Below are 27,443 nucleotides of genomic sequence, written 5' to 3'. Positions count from 1 at the left end.
GTTTGGAAGCTTTGCCTAGAATTAAGCTGACACAAGCAGCACAGTTAATAGAAGTTACTAGAGTTGCAATACTTGATAGCTAGGTAGGAAGGTAGGAAGGTAGTTAGGTAGGTAGGTAGGTAGGAAATACATGTTTGGTGTCCGTCACATAGGTGAGCAAATTTGGAGAAATAGAAGCTTCTCGTCTTTGAGGGGAAGTAAAATATCTCATGGAAAACTGATAGCTGATTTTTTTTTTTAGGAGGTATACAACTGTCCTATCAGATCAGTAATCATCTGTAGAGCTCACATAGAGCAGAATGACACAATTGTTTAATGCAACTATTATAAAGGAGGCTAAAAATATTTCACTGAACTATGAAAATTCCCTAATAAAGTAACCCCTATACCACAATTCTTATTTATTTGAATAATAATGTGTCATTGACATACTCATCTAAGTAAAATGGAGACTTTAAAGACCCTAGACTTTTACCATACTTACATAAAAATAAAATTATTCCAAAAATATTAAAGAGAAGAGCTATATGTCAGAATAATTATTTACAGTCTATTCTTAAGGTACATGTGGCAGTTTTCCCCAACCAGCTTTCCCAGAAACTAAATGGCAGTTGGATTTCACAGAATTAATGTCTACAAAAAGTAAGATATTTTGTCTAGTTATAGTGTATATGATGTTTGGATGGTCTGAAGTCTTTCCATCTTTAAATGTGAATGCTCAAGCTGGGTAAAGTATCTTTTAATACCCATGATTTCCACTTTGGGGCTACAGAAGCATAATGAATCAGAGAGAGGAAGTCATCTTATTTTCACTGTCACCTAGTAATTATGCAATTATTTATAGATTCCTATAAGATGAATGGAACTCATTTGCTGAGATTTAGCAATATACTGGATTAAAATGGCCTAGAATTTTACTGTTACTAATTGTCAAAAATTAGAATGACCTCTGCAAACAAGCATGATATTTTTGCCTTTGAACTAATGATTGCCAGACCTATGAATTTCAGTCAGAAATCATATCCTGTGCCCAATTTAACTGAATTCTCTCTTAATCATGTTCATACTCCAAGGTACTTATCTCTTCCTTAGAATCCCTGAGACACAAAATCATAAGGACCTGGAAGGACCTGTTGAAAGAAATTTGCCACCCTATTGACCTGGAGATTTGATTTATCTGAAAGTGTTCCAGAGGTAAGATGAGCTGATCCTGTGCTAGAAGGATCAAGTGCTCTTGATGACCCACATGGCTAGCAAAGTGAAAGAAAATCTCACACAGATTCATGCTTGCCATGTGGAGCCAGCATCTCAGAAGAATTTGACAATAGTTCCTACAAAGGACTCAAAACAGATTTTCTAGACAAGTAATTTTGGCTCTGAACTCAACTGAAAGAAGAAATTCCAGGGAGCTTATGCTCATAGACTGCTTTGTTGTCCTATTCACAGTAACATTATTTCAATTACTTTAAGAACCACATTTTATTAAAAAAAATATGTTATGTGTTACACTACTTTTTCTTTGTGTGCTCCTGGTAATAGTTCCCACAGTCACTTATTTCCAAACAGCTCAGAATTGGACTCCCAGTGATCAAGATCTTAATGTTACACTCACCCTAACTAAACTTTAGAAAACTTTAGTTGACTTTCTTTCTGACTACAGGTTCCTGACCTCCCGTTTCTTAAAGAATTTAAGTTAAAAAACTTGCAATTATAAATTCATTCTTTGCCCCTTTGGATGTAAATATTCAACAAAGAATATCTTTCTTAAGAATCTCCAAGCCATTCCTTTGAAATGTAATCATTGAAGGAGATAGCACCTGTCTCCCAGTCTCTATGGGAGGATAGGAGCTTAACTTCAACAAGAAACAATTGAAACTCGGATGATCTATATACATTGACTAATCTCTCATCTAAAGCTTTCCAGTGATTTTCCACTAACTCACTCCACTGCTTAAAAACCCTCCCACCTTTTGGTTCCACAAAGTTGAGTTCAGTCTCTCTCCCCTACTGCAATAGTTTTGGAAAAAGTCTTTCTTGTTTAACTTGTCTGGTGCAATTTTTCTTTTACACCAGAATAGGTATGACAGTCAACAGTCCAATTATTGGCAGAGTAAAAGTCAGACCATTTTCTCACTAATTTTTTAATAATCCCAAAGTAAAAGTAACTAATACGTGTCTAAATAGTTAATCCATAAATTTCAAACATACAGGCACACACACAATTTTTTTAACTGATTTAAACGGAAGGAAGATTTAGAATGAAAAACATCTAATTAACAGACAAACAAATCTGAAATTTATAGGTAAGACTGCAAATGATAGGTCTAATATAAGTTAAGTAGCTTTGGGACACAAGTCTCCCCAGTCCAAATATCAATATATAAACAAAGGTAAATGTCTATTATTTGTAGAGATTTAATTGACTGTTATTATAATTAAATTATTGATTTGGGCTTATGTGAAACCTATAGACTAAATTTTTCCACAAGAATTGTAACAAAGTCATGTATATTAAATATTGGAAGTTCAATCTGTACCCTTAAGAGGTGCCTCAAAACGATACTAGAAAATGATTGTCTTTGTGTCTTCCATCTCCAAAAAAATTGGAAAAATAAAATAAATACTAAAAGTCACAGATTATCTTATAAATGTAATATTACTTAGGTTATTGATGAAAACTCAGAATAAGTTTTTTGGCCCTCCAAAAATATTTTATTTAAAAATTCAGGTATTTGGGTTCTAGGGTTAAGTTATACCTTAGGCTTGGTTTAGTAAGATGTCATGAAGATCTACAAAATAATATTCAAATAGCTAATTATTTGAAAGTATAAGCAATGTAGATATCACAACAGTTTATAAAATTAACGGATGATGGAGAATTTTTGTTCATGACTAATCAAGAATCTGCTTGATCTATTCACTATTGGTTCACTTAAATGATATATTTAAAGGTTATTCTTTCAAGGCTAATAATACAATACATTTTTAAATTAATTCTATTATATTTCTGAAAATTACCTTACTTTGTATTTTACATTGGATTTGCTATATATTTTGATAACTGCAAACTGTCCAGAGAAGAGTAGAAACAGCAATACAGATAATTACAGTGTTATAAAATCGTAACAAAAAATAAAATTTCTAAGTATAAACACAAATCTTTGAAAAAATGTAAACATTTTCTTGAAATTATAAAGGTAAGAGAACCCCCAGAACTCCACTTCTCTTTAGAAATTCCTATAGAAAACCTAAAGTTGTAAATGCTTTCTCTTTTTCTTTCAAATATGTGTAAATGTTTTAAAAGCTAAAGAAAACTCTTACAAGTTTTGCATTCCAAGATTGTCTTTCTTAGAGATCTTGGAGCCATCTTTTTGAAACATGAACAGCAAGGAAGATGGTATCCTGTCTTCCTGTTTCACTACTCAGTGAAAGTTAAAGCCTAGGCACTTGGCTCCATTATGTAACTTCTTGATTGTCATAAAGATAGAAGTGTATATTTTTCTTTTGATAAAGACAATTAACATGTGTGCAATGGATTACATCTGTCAAGCTGTATAAAAAGGGTGAGCTTTCTCTTCTTTGAAATCTCTACAGATTGCCTATGATGCAGATCACTATCTGGCTTAATTTTTATTTAACAGAAAAACTGTTTCACTCCTTTTTACATTTTGTGAAGTAGATTCTTTGGGTTGGTAGGTGATTTTATTTTCATTATATTTTCTCAATACTTGATGTCTCACTGAAAACCCTGCTCTTTGTATAAAACCTCAATGGCCAATTCTTCTCAGCTCCCTCTCAAAGACCTTGGTTTAGATTCAAATGGTAGAAACCTACCTGCTTTGGACAACTTTGTACTCAACCCTGACAGTAAAGGATGCTGTGGGCTGCAGAGGAAAGAGTCAAATCATTCTTGTAAGACTCTCAAATGAGTCTTTAAATAGCTGTGTTGCAGTAAGTAGTCAGACATGAGCAGGGCAGGAGAGGGAATTCCCCACACCAGGAATATTAGGTGATCATCAGGTGATGGCCAGGCAGTTATTAAACTATCTATCTAATTGTTGCAGTCAGCCGGAAGGAAAGGCAGTCTCTCAATAGATAGAAATACCTGAAACTGGTGATCAGTAGCTTCCTGATAAGATCTCAGGAGTTGGGTGAGTGGGCTTAAACATGTGTGCTAAGAGGTAAAACGCTGGAGTTTAACTGGTAACACTTGACTGGTAAGAGGAAAAATGCCTCAAGTACACATGCATACACTTCAGTAAACACACTGGGCATGTGGCCCATCCCAAGTGCTGGCAGGCCACTGTGCATGCAGAGAGCCCATCCCAAAGAAAACCTGGGGAGAAGAGATGCAACCCCCCTAGAAGCATGCCAACATATAAAACCCCAAGTCAAAGGTCAAACCACACACTTGAATCTCTCAAGTCACCTGCTTGGCCCTCTTCCAAATGTACTTTACTTCCTTTCATTCCTGCCTTTAAATTTTTTAATAAACTCACTTCTACTCTAAAATTTGCCTCAGTCTCTCACTCTGCTTTATGCTTCTCTGTTGAATTCTTTCTCCTGAGGAGGCAAGAATTGAGCTGCTGCTGTCTTGAACAGATTTGCTGCCATGAACAGTTGTACCAATATTTAATACATCTTTTTGAATGTATTATTTGTTAATTTAAAAAATGCTTCTGTAATACATGTTCATTTATAGGCTGAGTAACTTCAGTGTTCTTAGTTCATTCTAGTCTGCCTAGTCAGTCACTTCATGCTAAAATGAAAGAGGTAAAGTCCTAAATAGGTGCACTCAAAAATGTTTTTCAAGAATTGAAATAGTATATAAAATAAATAATATAATCTATTACATTTTTATTAGGCTTGTGCAGATGAAAGGCCTTAGCCCACTTCAAAAGTTCATTGAAAAATCAACTCACAATAAGGCAGATTAATAACAGAAAGTGTTGTAGACAAAAACGAGTTCTTGTCACACGACCAGGAAAGATTGGGCTCATGGACACCTCTAAGTGTTAACGCCTAAGGTTCTTGCCTAGCCACGCCAAAGAACTGGTGTGGTGGCTGACCTGCGGCAAGTGAACCGAGAGAGAGAAAAAGCTGTAGGCTTTATTGAACAGAGTGAAAGTACAAAGCTTCCACAGCGTGGAAGGGGTCCCAAACAAACAGGTACCCACAGTTAGATTATGTGATTGCCTTTTTAACTCTTTAAGGTGGGAAGTACGTGGGGCAAGAAGATGTGTCCAGAGTGAGAAACAAAGGCAATTAACCATATGTGACATGTCTTAGATCTTGAGGAAAACCGGAATTGCAACTTAGGTTTTATCTACTTTATGACCTTGCAGCATGGCAAAAGAGATAGGCTCTTACAGGACTTTACAAAGTATGTTCACAAGAAATTGGAATTGGGAGGATAGACAAGTCCCACTGGTCACAGGAAAACAGGCAGTTAACATTCCTTTTAACTTTAGTTTTGGGGAAGGGGGAGGGGAGAGAGGGAGAGAGGGAGAGAAGGATATAGGAAAACTTACAGCAAAATGTTCACTGTTTATAGCTTTCTTGGGGAAGAAAACACATGCACAAATCCTGGTGTTAGGAATATTTTAAGCACATATTTTCAATGTTATCCATCCAGGACCGAAGTAAGTCCCGATGCAAGAAATGAGTGAGTTTCACAGCTTTCTGAGCCCCTACTCAACCCAGGAAGTCCACCTGGCCCCTCCTTTCATAAGGGTGAATAGAGGAATTTATTGGGCAAAAAGGAAAAAGAAAAAAACAAGTCTGCAAACTGAGATAGAATCCTGTGATTCTTCATCTCACCAACTGAATCCCAAATTGCCATCCAGGGACAGGAGAGGCCAGGCTCCACTCCCCAGCAAATGGTGCAAATGCCCCCATCCTCCCTGTGCACAAGCCAGTTGGAAATTCTTTGGGGGAACTTTCCCCTTATCTGCCTCTTGCACTTATCAAATAGGCATACACATTTATTTAACTGTGAACACAAGGAGAATCAGAGTGATTGCCTGATGTTGCAGTGAGTTCCAGAAGTTTATATACCATCTTGAGGTTACAGAAATAATGGGGACTTGGATCCCGCCAAAACAGATTAGGGGAGGGAGAGAAGAGGAAACTGATTGAGGGGCAATAAATACTTACTAGGGAGAATGATTGAATAGAGGAATAGAAGTTAAAATAACTTGTAAATAGTTCTTTTTGGAATTTAAATGATCTTTGGAGATAAGTCATTGTATTGAAAAAGAGTCTGTTCAGGTGTGGTTACATTCTTGGTCTTCTCTCTTATAATGTTTAATGCAATAGCACAAGAACAATTGTTCTCCTTAGTGGGTCAGTCTTATCTTTATGTAGATCTAGGGAAAATTCTCTGCCAGCACTTGATCTCTAAGGGCCATTTAATTCAAAATGCTCATTATGACCTGCACTTACAGGCCTATAATCCCAGCACTTTGCGGGGCCAAGGCGAGTGGATCACCTGAAGTCAGGAATTTGGGACCAGCCCGGCCAACATGGTGAAACCGCATCTCTACTAAAAATACAAAAATTAGCCGGGCATGGTGGCTCCTGCAATCTCAGCTACTAGGGGGCCTGAGGCAGAAGGATTGCTTGAACCTGGGAAGTGGAGGTTGCAGTGATCCGAGATCATACCACAGCGCAGAATGTGGGCCAATGCAGTGGAAGAATAATGTATTGTTTTTAAAATCAAAATATATATAGCATTACGGAATAATGGGACTATATAAATGTTAGTTCACTTAGCTGAGTTGTCAATAATTGTTGTTTTAACTTTATTTAGGGACATAGGATTCAGAAGTTTTAATTTATTGGCTAATTAAAAAACTTAATATGTAGGATAATGTTTGCCATGGGTCTTATTACTTTTACAAATAGATTTCTATATTGAGTTTTATTTTTAGAAAATTGAATTTGAAGGCCAAATCTTTAGCATCCACATCTTTGTATTCAAAGATGGAATATGGATACTTCATTGTATATATTTAAGGCTCCAACCAAGTCTTGCTTATAACACTTAGTATTTGTAGGAAGAAATCCAGCTTATGCTTTTTACTATATTTTCCCCTAATTTCTTCTTCTACAACTACCTTTGAAATGCCTGCTGCAGTGTAAATATTCCTGAGGACAAAAGGAAACACAACTAAACATTATTTTAGTTCATTTTAAACAATTCAATGTATTCAAAAACGAATACACACATATATAAAACAAAAGCAAGCAACACAGAAGAAAACCCTCTTTTCAGGGAAATCATCAGTGTTTTAACATGAGACATACATAGCAAAAATCACAATGAGGAAATAATGATGAACCATACAGAACAAATTATTCCTTACATTTAGTCATTTTTTGCCAATAATCAAAATGTCACAGAGATTATTTTCATATTGTGGTCTAAAGTAATTCTGCATTCCAAGAGCATATATTTATTATTGCCCTATAGCAGATGATACAGATAACTACATATGAAATCTCATCCACATGATGAGAAAACTACTCATCATGTTTGAGTGATTTTCCTGGAAGTGGTATCAATGAGTGCTAAAATCCCCAGGTGGGATTTTAGAGCTCTACAGCTCATGGCGTATCTACAGCTCATGACATATCTACAGCTCATGATTAATATTTGCAAAGACACCCCTTCTGTTGACATATCTCAGTAGGTATGTCTTGGAGTAGAATATTTTTTCTTCTTCCTTTAGAATTCATGTAAACACCTAACAATATTAACACAAGGTTCTCTGTAAGGCATTTGGGAAAATCTGAGATGAATAGAAGATAATTGTTGCCATCAAAGGATGAGTGTGTGTGTTTTTGAGTGTGCACGGTGAAGGAAGAAAGAGAGGGTGCAAGATAGAGGAAAAGGCAGTAAGAAGACATTTATTTTTCTTGTCTTAATAATTATAACATAAGGGGCTAAGAATTTGTCTGACTGGTCAATTCTCCAAGCCCTTTTTATACTGTGGCAATTAATCTCTAAAAATATCACCTTTTGCCATATTTAGTATATTCTCTTCTTTCATTAACCCATGGTCTTTGTTGGTATTTGTTGAAGTGAAAAGCAAAGTTAGGAAAGTCTAACTCCCTGGATATAGGAGAATTTGTTCAAGGCAAATATCATGTTTACTAGTATGTTACCAAAAGGAGTAGGGCCTAGATTTTAAAAAAGAATGTTGTTGAATAGTTAAAGCAATAGTATGTATTTGACAAAATATAGGGCTCGATGAACTAAGAGCAATGATAGTCATCTATTTGCAAGTCTAATAGAAAACAGAACTATCTTTTCCATAAAGCTGGTAACAATATTGTTTATTAAAATACTATTAAGTTCAATAAATAAAATATTTATTTACAAATTATTATATTAACCCAGAAGTGTGTGTGTGTGTTTAAAATAAAAAGGAGAATAATTAGGAAAAAGTGTTTTTAGTCCATACTAACATATTTCTGAGAATGAGATTTGACATTGTACTAACTTATCCTGGAGAAATCAGAATTCCAAAGTGATAGAATGAACCAGGTTTGGATATCTAGACAAGCATTTTTTACCTTCTTTAAGATGTTTGCTCAATTAGAAGTCATCCAACATTAGTGTATACCCACAAAATTTTCAGAGATGTCTTAATAGAAGATAATTTTTTAATCTTTTGTGTTGCATGTTTTCATGCAGTTCTTATAGTGTTACCATGAATCTAATGAATCTAATAGTGACACATGCAAAAGAAAATGCAGAAAAATGAAAGATTATCATATATCTGGTAGAATTAATGTCTAACCCTCTTAGTCTGCTGTATACAGATGAAAAGGGTAGACAAATAATCAACATCTCCTGGAGAGCTGGAAGTAATCTCAAAGCCAGTAATTGCACTACCATCACTGTTAGATCTCTGCAATAAATTATATACATTTCCACTATCAGATGAATTTCTACATAAGAGTAAAAATAGCACACGAGAAAGAATCTGTGAAAAAAATTAAAATTCTTTTGATATCCTGTAAAATATTAAAGCATTATTATTCAAATCCTTTATCTGAATTATTACCAAATGTCAAGTTCATATTTTGATCTCTATTGACTTTTGTCACTAGACGACTCTGAAATTGCCAAGAATAAATGCTATTTCAAACTTTGGGAAAAAACATCCTCCAGGTAACTCTATTGGTGTGACAATGAACACAGAGATAGTGATAATAGAGATAAACAGAGAGAGAGAGAGAGAAAAGATAAAATGGGCCGTAGATATGGCACAACAAATGACAGATGCAATCAATCTCTGAATTGTGAGTTTAAATTTGCTGTTTAAATTTTCATCATTTTAGAAATTTTTATCTATATGGCGAATTTAGCAAGAATATGATGTCCAATTACAGTGCTTTATTGCTAAGTAATTTTATTGGTCATAACTTTGTAATGAATATTTCCTTGGAGCTAAAGCCTCAAGGTGAAAAGATATCACACATTTCAATTATTTTTAAGTTAGCAAATTACAAAAAATATGCTTTATACTTCATAAAATGAAATTTGTGTAATTATTATTTTTTAAAGCTTTGTAACTGATGTATTTTTTGCAGGAGTATTTTAGCTATTGAATATGTTATGACTCTATGAACTTTTTTTTATGGAATAGAATAAGTAATTTGATTTTATCTTTTAGAACCTAAATACTGAAACAAAATGAAACACAAAAAGTCATATATTTACAATACTTAATACTTTGACTGAATTAGAAAATGTTAGAATGTTCCGTAGCTTGTCAAATATATATCAAAGTGATACATTATGTGCTTATTAAAATAATTAGAACATAATAATTGAATATAGGCTGAAGTTATCTTCTAGTAAAAGACTTTTAAATATTTTGATATGAGATGGCTTCTTCTTTTGGCTACGTGTTCTCACTTTCAGCTATTCAATCTTTTTAAATCAATTTACTTGTAAAATAATTTTGGTGCCAAAATTAACTCTCTAGCACATGAATTAAACTTAAAAAGCGAAAAGGAGTTCACAGATAAGTAAAGAGATTGCTGAATAAAATGTCTAAATGAAAACTAGTTTTAACTGTTAGAAAAGCATCATTTAAAATACATTTCCTTCAACTGAGGTTTTAAAATACATTTTTGAAACTTTGCCATGCCATGTATTTAGTACTGTTTTGAAATGTGGGTAAGATGGGCCTCTTCTCTGATTCTTTCCCTGTAGAAAGCCCTGCTCTCACCTTTCTCCAGTTTAACTCTTTTTCAGGAATGTGCCTGCCTGGCTGAAATCTGTGGCCCTCCTCCATCACCCTTTGAGACCCTACAGTTGTTTCCAGACAACGACATGATAAATACAGAAACTGGGTGTTACCTTTCAAAATTTCTAGAGCAATTTGAAAGAGTAATTTTATGTCAGGTGAATTTCATCATGAAAAATAATGAGATTGTATTTATTATATTTTATTTCTTTTTTTCTATAAACTTATTATAAAAGTATCAGTTCAAGAAAAATCAGAAATAAAAATCAAATCTATTTTACTGTTTGTTTGTGAAGCACTGTTCTAGAACACACAGGTATGTGGTACCCTGGAATTCCCTGTTACTAGGACCTGCATAGGCCTTTTTTCCAGGTCCATATCCCACAACTTGAACACACACCTCACCTGTGCATCTCTAGGTGCAATGAGAGGCTGTTTGCAGGGTGAGTGGACAGTTTGAACATGCAGGCTAGGTTGACATGGGTTGTGATGAATGGAGTTGAAATTGAGAGGAGAGGGTGGACAATTGGCCTCTGGGGCTGGCAGATAGACTTTCCAATGCCTCCACATTCCAGCAGAGAAATCATACAAGTCTTAAAATTCAGGTTCACTCAAATTTATGTCAACTTCTTTGGTGAATATAAATCCAGGTAATTCTGCTATCACAGAGTCTTAGAGTTCAAAGAAACTTTTGATTCAACTCCAAGTCTGTAAAATCTCATTCTTTTTTATGGCTGCATAGTATTCCATGGTGTATATGTACCACATTTTCTTTACCCAGTCTATTGTTGATGGGCATTTGTGTTGGTTCCATGTCTTTGCCATTGTAAATAGTGCTTCAGTAAACACATATGTGCATGTTCCTTTTAGCCGTCAGCCAGTCCTATTAAAACATCTGTAGAAGGTGGGCCCAAGTCAAGTTCTGTCATATTTATCCCTACTTGAGGAAAAGATAGTTACATTTTCAGAGAAGTATAATTTTGTTTCTGAGGGAGAACAGCAAGTTTGAGAAACACATTTTCTGATGATGAATGGAAGAATATAGAACAAAATTAGGAATCACAGATTTTTAAAAATTAATATAATTTCTTAGAGTGAGGACACTGTATATGATGAAGTACTTATAATTTGATAGACTACACAAACTAATTACAATATGACAACAGTCATGTGGGAATATAAAAAAATGTAACACTGTTTTCTTTAATTTTCCTAAGAGCAGAAGAAGAAAACTCAGCTATTTCCATTTGACTGTTCACTTGGGATGTAAGGGCATGTGCCATCAACATAGTTCTTTTTTCTGGTTTTATGCTGTCTAGCTAATTTTGGCATCACCTTCTTCAAAAAATTAGTTGCAGTCTTATTTCACTTACTTCATTATCCACTCCCTCTAGCCTCATCTGCTACTTGATCTCAATTATTTATTATAGAATTAAATTCATTTTAAAACATTTTCATTCCTGCTCTCCAATGTAAAAGGAAAGAAGGGTATCATCTGTACTTAATAAAGAGAACATTTAGAAGTCTGACAAAACCAATAATAAAAAATATAGTAGATTATTTGAGGCACTTGACATCAAATGAGAATGGATTAAACCCTATGAGAAGTAGGCATGAACAAAGTGAAAGGTTTGGTATGCTTACACAGAAGTGTCATTTGATTAAGAAAGAGCTCAATTGTTAATTAATTACTATATTTAAAATACATAGGTGTTTTCCTTTCACTGCCTAAAAATTGTATAGTAAGGACCAGTGCCCTCTTTTTGAGTTTTACAAAAACGTAATACACATAATTACAAAAAGGGCTAAATCTGAATTTGTCTGTGTGCCTGCTAGTCTCATAGTTTTATGATTGTTTAAAGATAATTGATTTTTTAAAGAATTTTCCTAGCTTTCTCACACTCTCACTAAAGGGCAAATTTGCATCCATTGAATGAACAGCCTAAAAGGTATTGGTTGTGGAATGAGGCATGAGGCCTTTTTGTTATTATTTATTTATTTATTTATTTTACTTTAAGTTCAGGATACAAGTACAGAACTTGTAGGTTTGCTACATAGGTATATATGTGCCATGGTGGTTGATGCACCTATCAAGCCATCATCTAGGTTTTAAGCCCCACATGCATTAGCTATTTGTCCTAATGCTCTTCCCTCTTCCTCCACTCACCACCACCCCAACTAGCTCTGGTGTGTGTTGTTCTCCTCCCTGTGTCCATGTTGTTCAATTCCCACTTATGAGTGAGAACATGCAGTGTTTGGATTTCTGCTTCTTTCTTAGTTTGTTGAAGATGATGGCTTCCAGCTTCATCCATGTACCCATAAAGGATATGATCTCATTCCTTTTTTATGGCTGCATAGTATTCCATGGTGTATATGTAGCATATTTTCTTTATCCAGTCTATCATTGATGGGCATTTGGGTTGGTTCCGTGTCTTTACCATTGCAAACAGTGCTTCAATAAACATATGTGTGCATGTACCTTTATAGTAGAATGATTTATATTCCTTTGGGTATATACCCAGTAATGGGATTGCTGGGTCAAATGGTATTTCTTGTTCTAGATTCTTGAGGAATCACCACACTGTCTTCCACAGTTGTTGAACTAATTTACATTCTCACCAGCAATGTAAAATCATTCCTGTTTCTCCAAGCTTCCCAGTATCTATTGTTTCTTGAATTTTTAATAATTGCCATTCTGACTGGTGTGAGATAATATCTCATTGTGGTTTTGATTTGTATTTCTATAATGATCAAAGATGTTGAGTTTTTTTTTTTTTTTCATGTTTGTTGGCCACAAAAATGTCTTCTTTTGAGAAGTGTCTGTTCATGTCCTTTGCTCACTTTTTGATGGGGTTGTTTGCTGTTTTCTTGTAAACTTTTTTAAGTTCCTTGTAGATTCTCATTATTAGACCTTTGTCAGATGGGTAGATTGCAAAAATGTTTTCCCATTCTGTAGGTTGCCTGTTCCCTTTGATGATAGTTTATTTTGCTGTGCAAAAGCTCTTTAGTTAATTTAGATCCCATTTGTCAATTTTGGCTTTTGTTGAAATTGCTTTGGGTATTTTTGTCATGAAGTCTTTGCCCATGCCTATGTCCTGAATGGTATTGCCCTGGCTTTCTTCTAGAGTTGTTATGGTTTTGGGTTTTACATTTAAGTCTTTAATCCACCTTGAGTTAATTTTTGTACAGGGAGTAAGGAAAGGGTCCAGTTTCAGTTTTCTGCATATGGCTAGCCAGTTTTCCCAGCACCATTCATGGAATAGGAAACCCTTTCTCCGTTGCTTGTTTCTGTTAGGTTTGTTGAAGATCAGATGGTTGTAGATGTGTAGTGTTATTTTTGATATCTCTGTTCTGTTCCATTGGTCTATTTGACTGTTTTCGTACCAGTGCCATGCTGTTTTGTTTACTGTAGCCTTGTAGTATAGTTTGAGGTCAGTACCATGATGCCTCCACCTTTGTTCTTTTTTCTTAGGATTGTCTTGGCTATACAGGCTCTTCTTTGGTTCTGTATTACATTTAAATTAGTTTTTTTTTTTTTTATAATTCCTTGATGAATGTCAATGGTTTTGATGGGGAGAGCATTGAATCTATAAATTACTTTGGGTAGTATGGCCATTTTCACAATATTGATTCTTCCTATCCATGAGCATGGAATCTTTTTCCATTTGTTTATGTCCTTTCTTATTTTCTTGTGCAGTGGTTTGTAGTTCTCCTTGAAGAGGTCCTTCACATCCCTTGTAAGTTGTATTCCTAAGTATTTTACTCTCTTTGTAGCCATTGTAACTGGGAGTTCACTCATCATTTGGCTGTCTGCTTGTCTATTGTCAGAGTATAGGAATTTTTGTGACTTTCGTACATGCTTCTGTATCCTGAGAGTTTGCTGAAGGTGTTTACCAGCTTAAGAAGTTTTGGGGCTGAGAAAATGGGATTTTCTGAATATAGAATCATGTCATCTGCAGAGACAATTTGACTTACTCTCTTTATTTCTTTCTCTTTATTTCCTCTCTTTATTTCCTTCTCTTCCACCATCCTATATTGAATAGGAGCGGTGAAAAAGGGCATCCTTGTCTTGTGCCAGTTTTCAAAGGGAATGGTTCCAGCTTTTGCCCATTCAGTACAACATTGGCTGTGGGTTTGTCATAAATAACTCTTATCATTTTGAGATATGTTCCATTAATACCTAGTTTATTGAGAGTTTTTAACATGAAGGGGTGTCAAATTTTATTGAAGGCCTTTTCTGCATCTATTAAGATAATCATGTGGTTTTTGTCATTGGTTCTCTTTTGTGATGGATTACATTTATTAATTTGCATATGATAAACCAGCCTTGTATCCAAGGATGAAGCCAACTTGATTGTGTGGGATAAGTTTTTGATGTGATGCTGGATTCAGTTTGTCACTATTTTATTGAGGATTTTTGCATTGATGTTCATAAGGGATATTGGCTTGAAGTTTTCGTTTTTTTTGTTGTGTCTTTGCCACGTTTTGGTATCAGGATGATGCTGGCTTTATAAAATGAGTTAGGCAGGAGTCTCTCCATTTCAGCTCCTTGGAAGAGTTTCGGAAGGAATGATACCAGCTCCTCTTTGTACCTGTGGTAGAATTCGGCTGTGAATCCATCTGGTCCTGACCTCTTTTTCGTTGGTACTCTATTAATTATTGCTTCAATTTCAGAACTTGTTATTGGTCTATTCAGGGATTTGACTTCTTACTGGTTTAGTCTTGGGAGAGTGTATGTGTCCAGGAATTTTTCCATTTCTTCTAGATTTTATATTTTATTTGCATATAGGTGTTTATAGTATTCTCAGATGGTGGTTTGTATTTCTGTGGTAGTTTGTATTTCATTTTTTATTGTGTCTACTTGATTATTCCCTCTTTCCTTCTTTATTAGTCTAGCTAGTGCTCTATTTTGTTACTTTAAAAAAAACAACTTCTGGATTCATTGATTTTTTAAAGGATTTTTCATGTCTTTATCTCCTCCACTACTGTTTTGATCTTAGTTATTTCTTGTCTTCTGCTACTTTTTGAATTTGCTTGCTCTTGCTCCTCTATTTCTTTTAATTGTGATATTAGGGTGTCAATTTTAGATCTTTCTAGCTTTCTTATGTGGGCATTTACTGCTATACATTTCCCTCTTAACACTGCTTTAGCTGTGTCCCAGAGATTCTGGTATGTTGTTTCTTTATTCTCATTGGTTTCACAGAACTTCTTGATTTCTTCCTTAATGTCATTATCTACCCAGGAGTCATTCAGGAGTGGGTTGCTCAGTTTCCATGTAGTTGTGTGATTATGAGTGAGTTTCTTAATCCCGAGTTCTAATCTGATTGCACTTTGGTCTGAGAGACTGTTATGATTTCAGTTCTTTTGCATTTGCTGAGTAGTGTTTTACTTGAAATTATGTGGTCAATTTTAGAATAAATGCCATGTGGCACAGAGAAGAATATATATTCTGTTGATTTGGAGTGGAGAGTTCTGTAGATGTCTATTAGGTCCACTTGATCCATAGATCAATTCCAAGTTTTGAATATCCTCATTAATTTTCTCTCTTGCTGATATGTCTAAATATATTGACAGTAGGGTGTTAAAGTCTTCCACTATTATTGTGTGGGAGTCTAAGTCCCTTTGTAGGTCTCTAAGAATTTGTTGTATGAATCTGGGTGCTCCTGTATCAGGTGCATATATAAGTAGGATAGTTAGCTCCTCATGTTGAATTGATCCCTTTACTATTATGTAATGCCCAGCTTTGTCTTTTTTTAATCTTTGTTGGTTTAAAGTCTGTTTTGTCAGAAACTAGGACTGCAACCCCTGCTTTTCTTTTTTTTTTTTTTTTTTTTTTTTTTTTTTTTTTTTTTTTTTTTTGCTTTCCATTTGCTTGGTAAAGTTTCCTCCATCCCTTTATTTTGAACCCATTTGTGTCTTTGCACATGAGATGGGGCTCCTGAATACAGCACACTGTTGGTGCTTGACTCTTTATCCAATTTGCCAGTCTTTGTCTTTTAATTGGGGCATTTAGTCCATTTACATTTAAGGTTAGTATTGTTACATGTGAATTTGATCCTGTGATCATGACGCTATCTGGTTATTTTGGACACTAACTGTTGCAGTTTCTTCATAGTGTCATTTGGTCTTCATATTTTGGTGTGTTTTTGCAGTGGCTGGTACTTGTTTTTTCTTTCTATATTGAGTGTTTCCATCAGGAGCTCTTGCAAGGCAGGCATGATGGTGACAAAATCCCTCAGCATTTTCTTATCTTGAAAAGGTTTTATTTCTCCTTTGCTAATGAAGCTTAGTTTGACTGGAAATAAAATTCTGAGCTGAAAATTCTTTTCTTTAAGAATGTTGAATATTGGGCCCCACTCTCTTCTGACTTGCAGGGTTTCTGCTGAGAGAACCACTGTTAGTCAGATGGATTTCCCTTTGTAGGTGACCTGACCTTTCTCCCTGGCTGCCCTTAACATTTTTTCTTTTATTTCAACCTTGGAGAATCTGATGATTATGTGTCTTGGAGTTGATCTTCTTATGGAGTATCTTAGTGGTGTTCTCTGTATTTCCTGAATTTGAATGTTGGGCTGCCTTGCTAGGTTGGGGAAGCTCTCCTGGATAATATCCTGAAGTGTGTTTTCCAAGTTGGTTCCATTCTAACCATCTCTTTCCCATACTCCAATCAATCATAGGTTCAGTCTTTTGACACAGTTCCATATTTCTCAGAGATTTTGTTCATTCCTTTTCATTCTTTTTTATTTAATCTTGTCTGCATGCCTTATTTCAACAAGATGGTCTTCAAACTCTGATATCCTTTCTTCCACTTGGTCAATTTGGCTATTGATACCTGTGTATGATTCACAAAGTTCTCCTGCTCTGTTTTTCAACTTCATCGGGTCATTTATGTTTCTCTCTATACTGGTTATTCCAGTTAGCAGCTCCTATAACCTTTTATCAAGGTTCTTATCTTCTTTGGATTGGGTTAGAACATGCTCCTTTAGCTCAGCAATTTGTTATTACTCAACATCTGAAGACTACTTCTGTCACTTCCTCCATCTCATCCTCTGTCCAGTTCTGTGCCCTTGCTGGAGATGCATTGCAATCATTTGGAAGAGCGGAGACACTCTGGCCTTTTGGATTTTCATCTTTCTGTTGTTGTTGTTAATTTTTTCTCATGTTCCTGAGTTTGTCTAGTTTCTATCATTGAGGCTGCTGACCCTCAGATGGGGTTTTTGTGGGAACTTTTTTGTTGTTGTTGATGCTGCTGTTGTTCCTTTCTGTTTGTTTGCTTTTCTTTCAATGGTCAGGTCCCTCTTCTGTAAGACTGCTGCAGTTTGCTAGGGGTTCACTTCAGGCCCTAATCATCTGGTTCACTCCTGCATCTGGAGATGTCACTTGAGGAGGCTAGAGAACAGCAAAGATAGGTTCCTGTTCCTTCCTCTGGGATCTCTGACCTCGAGGGCCACTGACCTGATGCCAGTAGAAACATTCCTGAATAGGGTGTCTGAGAACTGTTGGAGGGTCTCATCCAGTTGGGTGGCATGGGGAGCAGGTCCTGTTTAATGGAGCACTTTGACTGTCCCTTGGTGGAAGGGGTGTGCTTTGCTGAAAGGAAAACCACTCGCCTGGTCTGCCTGGATTGCTCATAACTAGCAGGAGGAAAAACTAAGTCTGCTGGTCCCTGGAGACTGCGGCCACCCCTCCCACTAGGGACTCAGGCCCAGAGTTCTGTCCCTGAGCCCCTGGCTGGAGTTCTTGGAGTTCCTGCAGGGAGGCCCAACCCAGTGGGGTAGGATGGGTCAGGTTCTGGCCTGAAGAGGCACTCTGGCCACAGTCTGCCACAGCTGGTATGTTGGGCTATGGTGGATACCTCTTGAGACCAAGCCATCCAGTTTTTCCAGCTCCAACAGGGGAAAAGCATGGCCTGGAGCTATAGAGATTGCTGCCACCCTTCCCCTGCCCTGGGAGTTTAGTGTGTTAGGCAGCTATCAGTCCCAGTGTTGGCTGCCAACCCTCCCCCAAGAAGCCCAAATGACTTAGATATCAGGCAGCCACAGCTGAGGTGCTGGCCACCCCTTCCCCTGGGAGCTCGGCAGGCTTAAGCAGATTCTAGATAAGTGGCTATTGAGAATCTGTGTGGCTCTCTTGTTGGGATCCTAGGTCCTGGTGGCGTGTGCTCATGACTGGGATCATCCGATCTGTGGGTTGCACAGTTCCGTGGAAAAAACATGGTTTCTCAGGCTGGGCAGCACACTCACCACCTCCCTTGGCTGTGGAATGGGGGCTCCCCTGCCCCATGTGGCTTTCAGGTAGGCTGCTGCACCACACTGCTCTTCCTTCCTCTCCTTGGATTATGTCAGTTGCCTAGTCAGTTCTGATGACAGAACCTGGATATCTCGATTGTCAGTGCAGGATTTGTACACTGTTGTGGTTCTTTTCAATGGGAGCCTCCAATTGCTGCTGCTTCTAGTTGGCCATATTGGCCCTGCCTCAAAGCCTTAATTTTTAATCCTGACTGAAGATGCAGTTCTCATTGGAAACTTTAAATTGGATGGTGTAGGAACAACCATTTGGATACTTGGTATTCTTTTGAAAAATAATATCTAACAGTGATTCCATATTATTTATACAATGATTTTCTGTCCAAAAACAATATCAGCTGGTATATCAGAATTCATGATTGTCTTCAGAATTTTTCTAACATTGAAACAGGGTGAAAAATATGGTACAAACACACATTTTTTTTTTTAACATTAGAGATTGCACAGACCACTGCTTAATCCCAATAAATGTACTCTTTTTATATTTAAACCATTCTAATGGTTGAGTATTTAAGATAATTTTGACATCTTTCTTCTGTGTTTTACTGGGTTACTATAACAATATTTTTTTTATATATATATATATATTTATAGTTTCCACCTATAATTGTGTGATACTAATTAGCTCAAATAGCTTTTTTTAAAAGAAAGCAGCAATAGGAAGACATAGCATCTATGATCTTGGATGTCAGTTGGAGAAGATGATTTCTAATATTTTATCCAAGGCTGAGATATGAAGTTTTTTGTGGCAGATATATGATAAAAGCTTCTTAAAAATATTTTTTTTAGTCAATTGACTAGCCAGCCTGCTTTTTCTTGTCCATGTTTTTAAAAATCTGAACCTAAAATTCAGTTTTCTGTCTTTTTTTTTTTTTTTTTTTTTTTTTTGAGACGGGGTCTCGCTCTGTCACCCAGGCTGGAGTGCAGTGGCCGGATCTCAGCTCACTGCAAGCTCCGCCTCCCGGGTTCACGCCATTCTCCTGCCTCAGCCTCCCGAGTAGCTGGGACTACAGGCGCCCGCCACCTCGCCCGGCTAGTTTTTTGTATTTTTTAGTAGAGACGGGGTTTCACCGGGTTAGCCAGGATGGTCTCGATCTCCTGACCTTGTGATCCACCCGTCTCGGCCTCCCAAAGTGCTGGGATTACAGGCTTGAGCCACCGCGCCCGGCCTCAGTTTTCTGTCTTAAACAGAAAAAGGAAAAGATGTCCCATCAAATGCATGTTTTACAATTTTATTTCTGAAGTGCATATGATGGGAGCTATCAAGCATGTAGAGAGAAACATCTGCAATGTGTGGGGATTAGTCACCAAATTTACTATATATTATTGATATCCAAGAAACTTCAATGTTTATGAGTGTCAGGTAAAGAAACAAACATATTTACTTGGAAAACAATGGATAAATTGATAGAGAAAGCAATCCACATTTTGTCTTATATCAGGTGTTGCATAATTAAATAGGTACAGGCCCAGGCAGGAAAGCAAAGGACCTTAGAAGTTCGAGTGGAAAATGATAGAGGGATGAGTGGCCACAAAGATTCTATGCCCTCTCTAAAGGAGGCAGAAGACAGTCCCAGCCAATTTTTGCTACGTGACTATGAAGATCTAGTGTCACCAGTTTTACAAGAAACCATAAATTGAAATTTTTATATGTAATTTTCAGTTCCTTAAAACTCTGTATTTGACAAACAATAACAGGAAAAAAAGCATAGCTAATCATCAGAGCAGTTCTGTTTCTGCCAATTTATATATATACAATTTTACAGTATATTGCATGTAAAATATATGCAATTTTATATTAAAATGAAATCTAATCTGTCAGGTATAAAACTACAATAAAATTTAGTAGGAACTGTTGATTATTTCTGGAAAATGTCAGTGTGGTGATATTCCTAACAGGCTCAACACGTTGCTCAGGTGCAAGAAAAGTGCTGATCATTTTCAAGAGAGGAAGTATTAAGAATGAAGTTACAAAAATGTAAGCAACATAATTGATATAGTTTGGATTTGTGTCCCCACCCAAATCTCATGTCAAATTGGAGATGGGACCTAGTGGGAGGTGACTGGATCATGGGGGGTGGATTTCTCCCATGCTGTTCTCATGATAGTAAGTGAGTTCTCACAAGATCTGATGGTCTTAAAGTGTGTGGGACTTCCCCCTTTTCTTTCTCTCTCTCTCTCTCCCCTGCCACCATGTGAAGAAGGTCCTGGCTTCCCCTTTGCTTTCTGCCATGATTGTAAGTTTCCCGAGGCCTCCCAGTCATGCTTCCTGTTAAGCATGTGGAACTGAAAGTAAATTAAATGTCTTTTCTTCATAAATAACCCAGTCTCAGGTAGTTCTTTAAAGCAATGTGAAAACGAACTAATAACTGAACATGTAAAGCATGTAAAATGCTGGCCCATTTGTCCATCACACCTTAGGAAACACAAAATGGAACTGTAGTAGGCCAGAGATAGACAAGTAAATCATGTTGATCAATGATATCCGTGTTGCAGACAGGGGAGAGAGGTTGAAGTTGAGGTCAAGGGTGCATGAAGAAAGGTGAGTAAGTTTTGTATTTGCTTTGTTTTCTAGAAAAATAAGACTAAAGAGCAGTAATATTGGGGTCTATAATATACTATGTGTGGTTATGAGGTTAACCCCTGGTTTATTACAGGATTCTGGTTTATTACAGGATTCTGGAATAATAGTTCCAGGAGGCCTTCTTTTAAAATTAAAAAGAAAATAAAAAGAAGAGGGAGAAGAGAATGAAAAGGAAAAGAAAAAAAGGAAAAAAAATTAGCTTACCTTTAGTCAATGTATACAGTAAGAAATACACAAACCCACACAATAAGGGCATTACCACTAGTAGCTGTCTATGCTGATACTAATTTTTTTAACATTTATATCAGTTGTTCTCAAACTTTGATGTGCATAAGGATCATGCAGGGAGTCTGTTAAAATATAGATTGATAAATTCACATCCTGGAGATGCTGATTCACTAAGTTTGGCTTGAGGGCCTAAAAATCTACATTTTCAAATGTGCACCAAGTATTTGTGATGCATTTGTGATGCAAAAAGACTCTATTTTGAGAAGCATCAGGTTAGATGAGCAAGCCCTCACCAGACATCAAATCTGTTGACACCTTAATCTGGTACTTCTTAGCAGCAAGAACTATAAGAAATACATTTCTATTGTTTATAAGTCACCCAGTTTACTGCATTTTGTTAGAGAAGCCCAATTGAACTGAGCCAAAGTGCCTTAAATCTCACTGAAGAAGCACTAACAGATTCTATGAAAGTTACTAATAATAACTAAGTTACTGTTCATCTTCTGCCTGTAGTAGTGGGAGCGATCAATGTAAAACAATAATTTGAAAGTAAAATTTTATTAGTACTCGATAGGCTAAGGCAAAAAGGAAACATTGGGAACTTACACTTGGAGCACGGTCCTAGGATCTCCAACTTCACCCCCATCACCAATTGTCAAGGTATCATAGCCAATCTCCAGATCAAATTCTTCAAAATTTATCTGGATAACCTAGTAGTAAACAGAAACATACACCTTCCTTAAATATATTGTATTATGTAATAGAAACAACAGAAAAAGCAATAACAGAAAAGCATTCTTTGTCTCTCCCCACACACACACACACACACACACACACACACACACACACAAGCAGTTTTATATATATATATACATATATATATATATAACTGTATTGTATTTTTCTCCATTAAATGTTCAATGAAATTTCATGGTTTCTGCTTATAGAATACTCTTATTTGAAGAATGATTAAAGCAAATCTACTCTAAGAAGGCTTTATAAAAAGTATATGTAGGTGGAGAGTGGTTTTCCACACATTTGCATGTATATTTTATAAAGTTAACGTGCAGAAACAGAGTGTGCTATTTCCATTAAGTAGTAAAGCTTACAATTTGTTAGAGCTAAACTTGAATCTAGATTGCCAGAATGGTATCAAGTTTATTTTTATGTATCCTTTGGTAACAGAATTCCTCAAATATATTAAAATGAGTGGCAAAACTGGGAACACAATACTTTGAGAGGCACACTACACCATGGTATGTAATTCAGCATTATTTCTTACTAAAATATACTCATATATTCATATATTGCTTATATAGCTATGCAAAAATTCAAATTTAATTAAATTGCAATTTTAAAAATAGCTAAAATATTGAAAAGATGTAATTAAGAATCAGTACAGAAAGAAATTACATAAAATTACATAGTGTCCTACATATAGTCATGTTTTGAGCAAAAAATAATTTATAATAAATTATTGTTCATCACCTGATAAAATGAATGCCTGAGGTTACCACATTATGAGAGAATAAATGAAGAAGATATTTCTTTAGTAATATTTATAACTATTTTCTACTTTGTTATTATAAAAATAATTAAAAATAAAGGAATTTATATCCTGAGTTATTTTCTGTATAACAATTTTTGACTACACATATTTCTTGTTTTATAAAATATTCTAGTATTTGCATTGACTAAAGCAATTGTTTCGTCCAAATTTAAATATAGCATGTGAATGAAAACTTTGACCTATACATTTTAAATGATCATAATCTCTTTTTTTTTTTTTTTTTGAGACAGAGTCTCGCTGTGTTGCCCAGGCTGGAATATAGTGGTGCGATCTCGGTTCACTGCAAGCTCTGCCTCCCAGGTTCACGCCATTCTCCTGCCTCACCCTCTAGAGTAGCTGGGACTATAGGCAGCCACCATGCCTGGCTAATTTTTTTGTATTTTTTAGTAGAGACGGAGTTTCACCGTGTTAGCCATGGTCTCGATCTCCTGACCTCGTGATCCACCTGCCTTGGCATCCCAAAGTGCTGGGATTACAGGCGTGAGCCACCGTGCCCAGCCTACATGATCACAATTTTTAAAATATGTGTATTTGTTCCACGTATAGTTAAATATAAATACTTTCCATTGATAATTACCTGTCAATATAGATTTACATTGTTTCCCATTTTCTTTTCTTTTTTTTTTTTTTTTTGGCTACTATAAGCAACATGGTCATAAGCAAAATTAAACATCTTTTGGTTCACATTTTGAAGTATGTCTCTAGGCAGTATACTTGCTAGGTAATAACAGCAAAAATTCATTTTATAACCTAGTCCCATATGGTTTTCCAAAATTGTTTTACCAATTCAAATGTTCACATTTGCGTACATTGAATGTATTTATTCCTACAACTCTAGTAGGTGTAAAAGTGTTTTTTGTTGTTTTGTTTTTTTTTTTGTGTGTGTGTGTGTGTTTTTCTTATTACTAATTGAGTTGCATATCTTTTTATATGTTTATATATCATTCATATTTCCTTTTCTGTGATACAACTATTTGTGTTTTGGCATCTTTTTTCCTCAGACCACTTGTCTCCTTGTTATTGATTGCAAGAATTCTTTATATTGGTGATTCCAAAAGCATTCCATTACAGCACACTTTAAAAACAATAATATTTGTAATACACAAAGGTGAACAGATGAAGCTGCTTATAATGGAAATTTTATTTTTATTTTTTGCCCAGGACCTTCTGTTCCATAGAGGGAGTTAAATCAATATCTTAGTTCTACCTGTGGCTAACTCATAGTACACCATTGGACCTGGCTCACTAGTTGAGATCAGCTTTATATATTATGGGTACTAATTCCTTACATTATATGTGTTGCAATAGCTTCAAGTTCACAGCTTCCTTGTTAGATTACTTGATACAAAAAGTTATTAATTTTACCAGAGTAAGACTTACTTATCTACTCATAAAATAGTAGATAAACAAATCCTACTCTGGTAAAAATTATTAATATTAATGACACAAGCTCATACAGATGTATCTTCATATCTTTTATCTTTTGTGAATTGATTTTTATAGAAACTGAAAAGTAGGACTGTATTGGAGGCAGAATTCTAAGATGTCTTCCAATATTCTAATCCCCTGGTGTAGATAACCTATATGATACCCTCCCCTTCAGTGCGGGCAAGATCTATGAAGATGATGGATTATCAATCCTATGATTAGCTTATATTATATGGAAAAGGTGAAGGAATATTACAGATGTGTAATTAAGGTCTCTAATCAGTTGACTTTAAGTTCATCAAAATGGAGATTATTCTGAGTGGGCCTGACTAATTCAGGGGATTCCCTTTAAAAGAAGGTCTAGAAGTAAGAGATCAAAAAACAAGCTAACAAAAAATCAGAAGAGATGCTCTCCTGTTGGACTTGAAGATACAAACTGCCATGCTGTGGAAAGGCACGTTTAACATGGAGCGGTGGTGCCCTTTACAAGGTGAGGGCCTAAGTCCTGCAACCACAATAATTGAATTCTGCCAACAAGTGAGCCTGGAAGAAGCCCTACAGTTTCAAATGAGATCCCATTCTGGACCAATGCTTTGATTTCACCCTGGTATAACCTTGAAAAGAAGACCCAGATATCCATGCCTAGACTCTTTTCCTGTGGAAACTGTGAGATAACAAATTTACGTTGTTTCATGTTGCTAATTTTGGGTAATTTTTTACACAGCAATATAAGTTAGCACAGTATTCCTTTCATTTTTCCCTCCAATATGAACACCCAGTTGTCTCAGTACTTTTTATTTAATAAAAAGCCCTTCTTTCTCCAATGATCAGCAAACTCTAATATATATAACTATTCTATATGTAAGTATATTGGATTTTGGATTATGGATCTTGTTCTCTTGGTAAGTTTGTATGTACCCAAACTACCACAAATTGGCTTATTATTATTATTACTATAAGATAAGACTGTATCTTATAAGTCAGATACTCCACAAACTTAATCCTTTTGTTCTTTGGGAGTATTTTGACTACTCTTGGACCATTTGTCTTTCACATATCAACTTGTAAAATTCTTCAGAAATTTATTTGGGCTTTCTATTGGAATTGCAGTGAATCTATAACTGATTTGTTGAGAACTGACATCTTAAGGTATTGAATCTCCCTACACACAAGTCTGACTTATCTCTTCATTTATGTAGATCTCTAAATATCTTTTAATAATGTTTTTTAAAATATATTACATGTTGAAAATGCTTTTTGCTATTGAAAGTGGTATTTATCTTTATATTTGGAACTTTTTTGGTATATAGAAATGAAATTTATTTTTTTGTCTATTGATCTAACTAGGCACTGGATAAAGCATCCATATTATTTAAAAACATTTGTAAATTATTTTTAGTTTCTTACATAGCAAGCATGTCTTCTGTAAATAATATTTTAGGTTCTTCTTTTACAAATTATGTAATTTTAAAATCTTAACTTTCTTGTATATCTGGTAAAATGTTTACTAGAACAGATGACAACTGGCCTCATTAAATTGTACCTCATTCAAGAGGGAATGCCTCCAATATATATGTTTGTATGTCTGTGTGTGTATGTGTGTGTGTGTCTGTATGTTTGTTTGCATGGTATTTATTCATAGTTTTATACATTTCTTTTGTTTTCTTGTGAACTAATAATGACATGAACATTACTATGTTTCTTATATTTCAGAGAGAGTAACTCTCAAAGTACCTCATCTGTCATCCTGCCGAAAGGATAAATCCCATGATCTTCATCACCCCAACCTATTTCACAGTAGATCTATGAGTGAACTATAATTAAAATTAGAGAATGTCTCCTTTCATATGACTTAAAAGTCTAATAGGCTGGTGGATACAAATTAAGTGTCTAATAAATGACTGCCTGATTGATTGCTAGTTCTATGCCAAACTCTTGATATCCATTATTGTATAATCATGTCCTAAAGACTTTGGACACCCATAGAATGGTAGATCTTATTTTGCCGAAATTGTAACTGAGACTCTTGCATGTATATATGCAACAATGAGAGCTCTATCTCATTTTAAATTAAGTGATGAATTAATTACTAACTAATCCATATACTTTTGGATAAGCACTTAACCACTGTGCTGTCATTGAATTTTTAGACACTTGTAATTCTTGAACAGTTTCAATGACACACAATTACTGAGAAGCTAGAATATTCTGATTGAATTTTTATAATACATTCATTTTAGTTTGATTCATTTATGCTTATTTTTAACATTATTATTGAAATAGTTCACAGAAGTAAAACTTGTACATTAAAAAAATTTAAAATTACCTTTGCCTTATTTGAAGCCATTAATATAAGTAAGGCATTACAGTAAAACCCCAACATAGCATATTGAGATATGGTTAAAAGAAAAATACCTTTAATAGAATGTATAAATAAAACTTAGGAAAACAAAAACAAATTGACAAGAAAACTTGTTCATGCTATAATGTAATAAGTAGCATCAGTAGTCTGATGTAAAATTTTCCTTCTTTATTGATACTTTAATAATATGAAAGTGACCAAATAGACATTTCCACCCATTTATTTTTGTATAATATAGAAAAGTTAATATAAAAAAATCAACAAATAGTCATCAGTATAATAGGAATGCTTCTTCTACATGTTTATTTGGTAGTAGGGCAGAAACATTTAGTAAGAAAATAGGAAAAATATTATGCATTTAGTGTAAAAAGAATGCCATACATTTTGCCTGCTTTACTTCTTCCTAATCATTTGTGGAGTAAATAAACAAAAACATAAATTGCATTTAGCACATAGGACTAATGAAAAAAAAACTGTAATAATAAAATATGCCCTTAAAGTATTTAAATAATGTATAATTGTCTTTATTTTTTTTAAACCAAGTAAGTCACTCTCTTGATTTCCATTGTGGAATGGTGATTCTAACTGGATTGTTTAGTGTTGCTTATTGAGGTTGGAATTAAACTATTTAATCTACTAATGAAGTCAATTAAAAATAACATAATGCTTTTTAACACTGACTTTCCAGAAGTAAAAAATCCAT

General features: G+C 35.2%; 1 protein-coding gene across 5 annotated transcripts in view; it reads right to left on the bottom strand.

Moving 5' to 3' along the window:
- CSMD3 (CUB and Sushi multiple domains 3) overlaps positions 1-27,443 on the bottom strand; it is a 1,234,985-nt gene that overhangs the window by 587,983 nt on the left and 619,559 nt on the right. For all 5 annotated transcript variants that reach the window (XM_050802135.1, XM_050802136.1, XM_050802137.1 and 2 more), the window contains one exon: positions 21,987-22,090. In XM_050802135.1, the coding sequence (XP_050658092.1) occupies positions 21,987-22,090 (104 nt within the window). The remainder of the gene's footprint in view (positions 1-21,986; positions 22,091-27,443) is intronic.

This window comes from Macaca thibetana, chromosome 8 (genome assembly GCF_024542745.1).
Source record: "Macaca thibetana thibetana isolate TM-01 chromosome 8, ASM2454274v1, whole genome shotgun sequence".
Classification (NCBI taxonomy): domain Eukaryota; kingdom Metazoa; phylum Chordata; class Mammalia; order Primates; family Cercopithecidae; genus Macaca; species Macaca thibetana.
Note: the sequence above shows the minus strand (reverse complement) of the source record. Positions and strands in the feature narration are given on the sequence as shown.